We start from the raw sequence: 8,551 nt of genomic DNA, 5'->3' as shown, positions 1-8,551 counted from the left end.
GCAGAAGAAGGGAGAGTGCTCTGTATCCTACACGTTCCCCACATAAGAAGGGAGAGTGCTCTGTGTCCCACAAATTCTCTGAATAAAAAGGGAGAGTACTCTGTATCCTACACATTCTCTGAATAAGAAGGGAGAGTACTCTGTATCCTACATATTTTCTGCAGAAGAAGGAAGAGTGCTCTGTCTCATACACGTTTTCCGCATAAGAAGGGAGAGTACTCTGTATCCTACACATTCTCTGCAGAAGAAGGGAGAGTACTCTGTATCCTACACACTCTGCAGAAGAAGGGAGAGTGCTTTGTATCCTACACATTCTCTGCAGAAGAAGGGAGAGTGCTCTGTATCCTACACATTCTCCGCATAAGAAGGTTGAGTACTCTGTATCCTACACATTCTCTGCAGAAGAAGGGAGAGTACTCTGTATCCTACACATTCTCTGCAGAAGAAGGGAGAGTGCTCTGTATCCTACACATTCTCTGCATAAGAAGGGAGAGTACTCTGTATCCTACACATTCTCTGCATAAGAAGGGAGAGTACTCTGTATCCTACACATTCTCTGCAGAAGAAGGGAGAGTACTCTGTATCCTACACATTCTCTGCAGAAGAAGGGAGAGTGCTCTGTATCCTACACGTTTTCCGAATAAGAAGGGAGAGTGCTCTGTATCCTACACATTCACTGCAGAAGAAGGGAGAGTACTCTGTATCCTACACATTCTGCAGAAGAAGAGAGAGGGCTCTGTGTCCTACACATTCTCTGCAGAAGAAGGGAGAGTGCTCTGTATCCTACACATTCTGCAGAAGAAGGGAGAGTGCTCTGTATCCTACACATTCTGCAGAAGAAGGGAGAGTGTCCTGTATCCTACACATTCTCTGCAGAAGAAGAGAGAGTGCTCTGTATCCTACGCATTCTCTGCAGAAGAAGGGAGAGTGCTCTGTATCCTTCACATTCTCTGCAGAAGAAGGGAGAGTGCCCTGTATCCTACACATTCTCTGCAGAAGAAGGGTGAGTGCTCTGTATCCTACACATTCTTTGCAGAAGAAGGGAGAGTGCTCTGTATCCCACACATTCTCTGCAGAAGAAGGGAGAGTGCTCTGTATCCTACATGTCTTCCGTATAAGAAGGGGGAATGCTCTATAACTTAGAAACTACTATCTCAAACTGTAGATTAGAGAAAGATCTGTTCACTATACATAATAATAGATATAATTTATCCCAATATCATAATGGCCGCAATCAAAGAAGATGCTACCAGAAATGTATGAGACATCAAACTCTAAGTTATGGGAAAGAGGGTAAGAAGGTGTCATAATCGGAAGCCTTTGTATAGTGACTGTAGAGTCATACTGCATGGTAGTCCACCTGCCCCCCCCCCCTTATTTTGTACAAGACTATATTATTACATGATTTGTCGTGGTGTCCTCTGATCTCCCATATGCCCCCCTTACTGTGGCTTGGAAATGTATTTATAATACCTGGCTATGACATTTGCCCCTTGGTATGGAACTCTTAACCAATAGGGACACAGGTAGTGAAACATCTGGACATCATGGCGGCTCAACAGTGACTCCATCAGCCGAGGTTCAGAGATCAAACATCTACATAAAATATAAAGTATCACTACAGCTCCTAATATTTCACTTTATCAAGCATTATGGTGTCACAAGATTCATTTCAACAAATATATCAGTTCTTATGTTTTGGAATAAAACAATAAAATATATAAAGATAGAATATTAAGTAGAGTTATCTGAGCGCTCTGACCCGCTCCTCCTCAGTCCACGGCACGGCCACATCTGGTTCCAGGACTCTTTCAGTCTTGGGTTTCCATGAATTAAAATGACAGACAGCCCAGGACTGAATGTGAGCAGAATAATCTGATATGTGCAGTGACTCTAGACACCCGGGAGCGATATATTATATTCAATGATCAGCAGGAGATAAAAGACTACATAGAAAGCCACTAGATGCTGCAGAGTACGGACAACCCTCTGGTGAACCTCCAGGTTGATGGTCCTAGCAGTGGAGATGTTTCTCCTCATCCTATGAATGTGCATAATGACAGAAGCCATAATCCACACAGTAAGGACTATCATACACGGATATAGGACAAAGTTACTAAGGTACATCACCTCGTACAAGGATGATGTTGTAGAACTGTCTTTGGTGATGTTGGTTGTCACGTCAGAGTTCCATGGAGAGAGTCCTGGAATGAAGTCCTTCATGACATTCATAAAGCTGCCACCTAGAGATATGACCTCCACCACCAGGATTGTCCATGGGGTCAGTGAATCAATGTTATTCTTCAACCTGGAGAGATACCTGGACCGGAACTGCATAACCTTACTATAATAGAAGAAGGAGAGACAGACTGTCAGCCAGGAGCAGGAGCTCATACAGTACAAGACCATCATGTATCTCAACATACTGGAGATGTTCATCTCATTCCAGACAACATGATTAACAATGGAGGATAACAGTGTGATGGGTGACACCATGTTGGAGATGCTCAGTGCCAGGAGGATTTTATCTATGGTGCTTATGGTTTGTCCTTTAGAAATGTTTTTTAGAATATGAAACCCAATGAAAGAACTGGAGACCATCCCGGCTGCAGCTTCAAGGGCAGATATGGTCAGAACCGCCGTGGAATCTGGGGGAAGAGCCATAAGGGGAGAAGATCCTGTTGGTGTCCGTCTGTTCTCAGGTGCAAGGTGTCAATGAGAACAGCTGTGTCTATGAATAGGACTGTGCTCTATAAACAGCAGCCAGAGGATCAGTCACCTGACTCTATGATATGTATTTACATTCATTTTACATAGACATTTGCATTAGTACATAGGGATTAGTAAGCTGTATGTAATGTCTGAGGATGTTGACTATTAGTGATGAGCGGCATAGGCCATGTTTGCGATATTTCGCGAATATATGGGTAAATATTCATCCTATATTCGCGAAAACCGCATATTCTCAATATTTGCTGCCTTTTTTTTCTATGCGAAAATTCATCATAAAATTTGCATGCGCAAAGTTTACTGCGCAGTTTCCTGTGAGTATTCAGCAAACATGATGGGCAGCAAATTCACAAGGAAGGAGGAAAAACTCCTGATCCGTATTTTCACATTACACCAGTGTATTTCACTACACTTCACAGGCATGTTTGGTCAATCTCTTTATAGTGTTAAAATATAATCGTGCATGCGGAAATCGCCATGTGAAAATGATTTTGCAATAGATACAACTTCACTATTTATCAATTGTAAGTAGATAATACTTAGTGCGCCAACCAATAATACATCTTTGAAGGGGAAATATTAGATTTACAGAAGCATTATTAATTCTGGGGGCACAGTGGCATCATTAATTCTGGGGCCACAGCGACATCATTAATTCTGGGGCCACAGCAGCATCATTAATTCTGGGGCCACAGCAACATCATTAATTCTGGGGGCACAGTGGCATCATTAATTCTGGGGGCACAGCGACATCATTAATTCTGGGGGAACCACGGCATCATTAATTCTGGGGGCACAGCGACATCATTAATTCTGGGGGCACAGCGACATCATTAATTCTGGGGGCACAGCGACATCATTAATTCTGGGGGCACAGCGGCATCATTAATTCTGGGGACACAGCGACATCATTAATTCTAGGGGCACAGCAGCATCATTAATTCTGGGGGCACAGCGGCATCATTAATTCTGGGGGCACAGCGACATGTGTGGCAGTATTATATTCAGGGGTACAGTGTGTGATAGTATTATATTTAAGGGCCCAGTGGGCGTTAGTATTATATTCAGAGGTTACAATGTGTGGTAGTATTATATTCAGGGGTACAGTGTGTAGTATTATATTCAGTGGGTACAGTGTGTGGCAGTATTATATTCTGAGGGTACAGTGTGTGGCAGTATTATATTCAGATGTACAGTCTGTAGTATTATATTCAGAGGGTACAATGTGTGGCAGTATTATATTCAGAGGTTACAATGTGTGGTAGTATTATATTCAGGGGTACAGTGTGTAGTATTATATTCAGTGGGTACAGTGTGTGGCAGTATTATATTCTGAGGGTACAGTGTGTGGCAGTATTATATTCAGGGGTACAGTCTGCAGTATTATATTCAGAGGGTACAATGTGTGGCAGTATTATATTCAGAGGGTACAATGTGTGGCAGTATTGTATTCAGAGGGTACAGTGTGTAGTATGATATTTAGGAGTACAGTGTGTGGCAGTATTCAGGTCCACACTTCAGTCGCTTGTTTGCTATTTCCTTCATGGCTCTGAGGCCGCTAGGTGTGAACCAGGCCTTAGCACTCACCTTGGACCTTTACCGGATGGCAGATCTGAATATGCGGACCCTCACTAAAAATAGTTGAGTACCCCTGATCCATAGACTGTCTGTGCGTGTGTGTGTGTGAGTGGGGGGGGGGGTATATAGTGTAAGGCAGGAAAATGTATGTGCAATGTGAATGTGAGATATATTTCTAGGCTGTCCATACGTACATCCCACAGACATAGTGCTGTGATGTCACAACAAATTATTTTAGATTGGGATAATTCATATACTTGCATCTTCATCCTGCAGCAATTTTTACAAAGGGGATATGACCAAACCCGGTCCCAAATGGACAAACAGAGGATTGTCCTCGGGGTACAGGAGGAGCTGGTGGCCAGGCATCGGAGGAGGCGTATCCCCTTGTCGATATTCAAGAAGTGGTCAGATCTAAAGCGGAGGAACCTGGATCAGATCACTAAGAACAGGGACCGGAAGTGCCCAGGTACAATACATTACAGAGTGTTGGCGAGACAAACAAATGTAATGTATATATACAGTTATGAAAATAAGTATTTCATCCCTTTACAAATCATTACTTCTACTACTACATTACTTAGTACACTTTTTGTGATGTAAGGTGAAAAAAATGGCTTATTTAACAAAGAAATTTTGTGACTGAATTTTCCCACTGTCCTGAAATGCAATATTTGATGAGAAAAAATCTCACAATGGCTATGATAAGTAAAAATGTTTTAAAGTTATCACCGTATAAAGTGACCCATGTCCAATTTGCTAAAAAATGGCCTGAGCAGAAAGGTGGAAAATGGCCCGGTCATTAAGGGATGAATTTGCATTGGTTATGAGTTCTAAGTGGTTTGTCTACATTCTCTACATTGTGTGCTTACAGGAGCTCCACTTCCCTCTGTAAGGCAGAGGAGGGAGGGTGGAGGAGGAGGTGGCAGAACCGTCCCATCGGTCACCTGTTTCACCACCACCCCCCCCCCCCAGCTCCTGAAGAAGAGGAGGAGGAAGTTGCCCACTGCCCCCACCAGGAGGGTAAATATGTGAACACAGCATTTAAATTTTGTATCCATAAGATGTACAGAAAAAATGGGCAACAATGAAGGGAAAACCCCACAATACAGTAATATAATACAAAATTTATATTTAATAAATAACAATAGACACTAATTCATTCATCTACATAAAAACCATTAAATATACAAACAATCACATTATACTCTACATAACTATCACAAACTAACCTACTAAATAAAGTAACATTAAACTATGCTGAACTAACACTAACTAACCAACTAAATAAGTCTAGAGATGAACAAACTTTTTAAAAATTTCATTCAGCTGATTCGCCAAATATACAGAAAAAAATTGGTTCATTCCTAATCAGGCTTGAGGTGTTGGCAGCATGAGGAGACCATATAGTCGCAGAAAGACATAGGCTTTAGGTGGCAGCAGCATGAGTAAACCATATAATGGCAAAATTACTCAGTCTGGAGGTGGCAGCAGCATGAGGAGAACATATAGTAGCAGAATGACATAGGCTTTAGATGGCAGCAACATGAGTAAACCATATAGTGGCTGAATGACTCAGCCTGGAAGGGACAGCAGCATAAGGAGAACATATAGTTTTTAATTTAAATTAGACATGTGTAACGCCGAGCGCTCCGGGTCCCGCGGCTTCCCCGGAGCGCTCGCGGCGTTCGGCTTGTAGCACGCTCCGTTCACTGTCCCTGACCGGGAGAGCTGTCCCCCTGCCTGCGGCGGGGATGCGATCCACGTGGCGGGACGTCCCCGCCTGGGGGTCGCATCCCAAGTCACTTACCAGTTGGATCCTGCTGTGTCTTCCTCCCGTCGCGCGCAGCCCCGCTCCCTAGGGCGCTCGCGCACCGGCTCACTGAAATTTAAAGGGCCAGTGCACCACTAATTGGTGCCTGACTCAATCAAGTTAAAATGCATAAATACTCACTTCCTCTTCCTCCCCTTGCCGAATCTTGTTGCCTTGTGCCCTGAGAAAGCATTTTGTGTATTTGCCTAGCCTGTGTATCTGACCTTCTGCCATTGCCCCTGACTACGAACCATTGCCGCCTGCCCTGACCTTCTGCTACGTCTGACCTTGCCTTTGCCTTGTCCTTTTATACCACGCCTGTCTTAGCGGCCAGAGGGATCGAGTCGCTACTGGGCAACACGACCTGGTAGTTACCACCACAGCAAATCCATCCCGCTTTGCGGCGGGCTCTGCTGAAGACCAGTAACTACTTAGAAACGATCCCCCAGTACGACCCGCACCATCGCCTCTCTGGCACAGAGGATCCACCTCCAGTGTCCTCACCAGCCGCTAGTCCGGATCCTGACAGTAGATGCGGCAATGGATCCCGCTGAGGTGCCGCTGCCAAGCCTCGCTGACCTCACTTCCGTGGTCGCCCAACAGTCCCAGCAGATTGCCCAACAAGGACAACAGCTGTCGCAGCTGACCGCCATGATTCAACAGCTTCTACCTCCACAGACTCAACCATCTCCTCCGCCAGCTCCAGCATCCCCTCCTCTCCGAGTATCCGCTACCACTGCTAGAGTCTGCTTGTCTCTCCCGGATAAGTTTGACGGGGACTCTAAGAGGTGCCGGGGATTCCTGTCCCAATGTTCCCTGCACCTGGAGATGTTGTCGGACCAGTTTCCCACAGAACGGTCTAAGGTGGCGTTCGTGGTCAGTTTACTATCTGGAAGGCAACGATCCTGCCACTGCCTCCGTCCTGTCCTTCTTTTTTGAAGTCCGCAGTGTCTTTGAGGAACCTGCCCGTGCCTCATCCGCGGAAACAGTCTTGTTGAACCTTGTCCAAAGGAGACTCTATAGTGGGCGAATACGCCATACAATTCCGTACTTTGGCCTCTGAGTTGGCCTGGAATAATGAGGCTCTCTGCGCGACCTTTAAAAAAGGTTTATCCAGCCACATTAAGGATTGTCTGGCCGCACGAGAGATACCCTCCTCCCTGACTGAACTCATCCAGTTGACTACCCGCATTGATATGCGCTACATTGAAAGACGTCAGGAGCTCCGCGAGGAGAAAGATCTTGTTTGCACCAGGCGAAACCCACACCTGGCTCCTCTCTTTCAGCATCCTTTGCAGCCTGTTACTGTGCCTCCCACTGAGGAGGCCATGCAAGTGGACTGGTCTCACTTGACCCAGCAAGAGAGGAGTCGCCGGAGGAACGAGAACTTATGCTTATACTGTGCGAGCTCTGAACATTTCTTAAAGGACTGTCCTCTTCGTCCTCAGCGTCAGGGAAACGCTCGCACCTAGTGAACGTGGGAGAGGCGTCACTGGGTGTAAATTCTTCCTCTCCACGCCTGACTATTCCAGTACGGATTTCTCCAGCCGCTAAAGCCTCCTTCTCTGCGGAGGCCTTCTTGGACTCTGGTTCAGCAGGAAACTTCATTAAAGCCTCCTTCATCAACCGGTTTAACATCCCTGTTATCCGTCACGTCAAGCCCTTCTTCATTTCTTCGGTTAACGGAGAAAACCTGAATTGCACCGTGCATTACCGCACAGAACCCGTGCACATGACCGTGAGGGTTCTCCATCAAGAAACGATTGAATTTTTTGTTCTGCCAAAGTGCACCTCTGACATCCTTCTAGGCTTGCCCTGGCTCCAGCGCCACTCTCCTACCCTTGACTGGACAACTGGGGACATTAAATCCTGGGGCTCTTCCTTCCACACACGTTGCCTTAAGTCGGTACCTACTAGCCAAGTTTCCATTGCTTCTCCATTGCTCGGCCTTCCAAAGGCCTATCAGGACTTTTCTGACGTCTTTTGCAAGAAGCAGGCAGAGGCCTTACCACCACATAGGCCCTACGACTGTCCTATTGACTTGCTCCCTAGTACCACACCGCCCCGTGGCAGGATTTACCCTCTCTCCGCTCCAGAAACTAAGGCCATGACGGAGTACATTCAGGAGAATCTCAAGAAAGGTTATATCAGGAAGTCTTCTTCTCCTGCCGGAGCAGGATTCTTCTTTGTTGCCAAGAAGGACGGGTCACTACGCCCTTGTATTGACTACCGCGGCCTCAATAAAATCACTGTAAAGAACCACTACCCTCTGCCTCTCATCTCGGAACTCTTTGACCGTCTGCGCGGAGCAAAGATTTTTACTAAGCTTGACCTCAGGGGCGTGTATAACCTCATCAGAATTCGTGAAGAAGATGAGTGGAAAACCGCTTTTAACACCAGAGATGGCCACTTCGAATACTTCGTCATGCC

The 8,551-nt window shown here is 45.7% G+C and overlaps 1 protein-coding gene across 1 annotated transcript; it reads right to left on the bottom strand.

Moving 5' to 3' along the window:
* Positions 1-1,893: 1,893 nt before the first annotated feature.
* Positions 1,894-2,664, bottom strand: LOC130285415 (taste receptor type 2 member 123-like). The gene has a single exon (XM_056536777.1). It carries the CDS (start codon positions 2,662-2,664, stop codon positions 1,894-1,896), a length of 771 nt encoding a protein of 256 aa, XP_056392752.1.
* Between the last annotated feature and the right edge of the window lie 5,887 nt (positions 2,665-8,551).

This window comes from Hyla sarda, chromosome 8 (assembly GCF_029499605.1).
Source record: "Hyla sarda isolate aHylSar1 chromosome 8, aHylSar1.hap1, whole genome shotgun sequence".
Taxonomy (NCBI): Eukaryota; Metazoa; Chordata; class Amphibia; order Anura; family Hylidae; genus Hyla; species Hyla sarda.
Note: the sequence above shows the minus strand (reverse complement) of the source record. Positions and strands in the feature narration are given on the sequence as shown.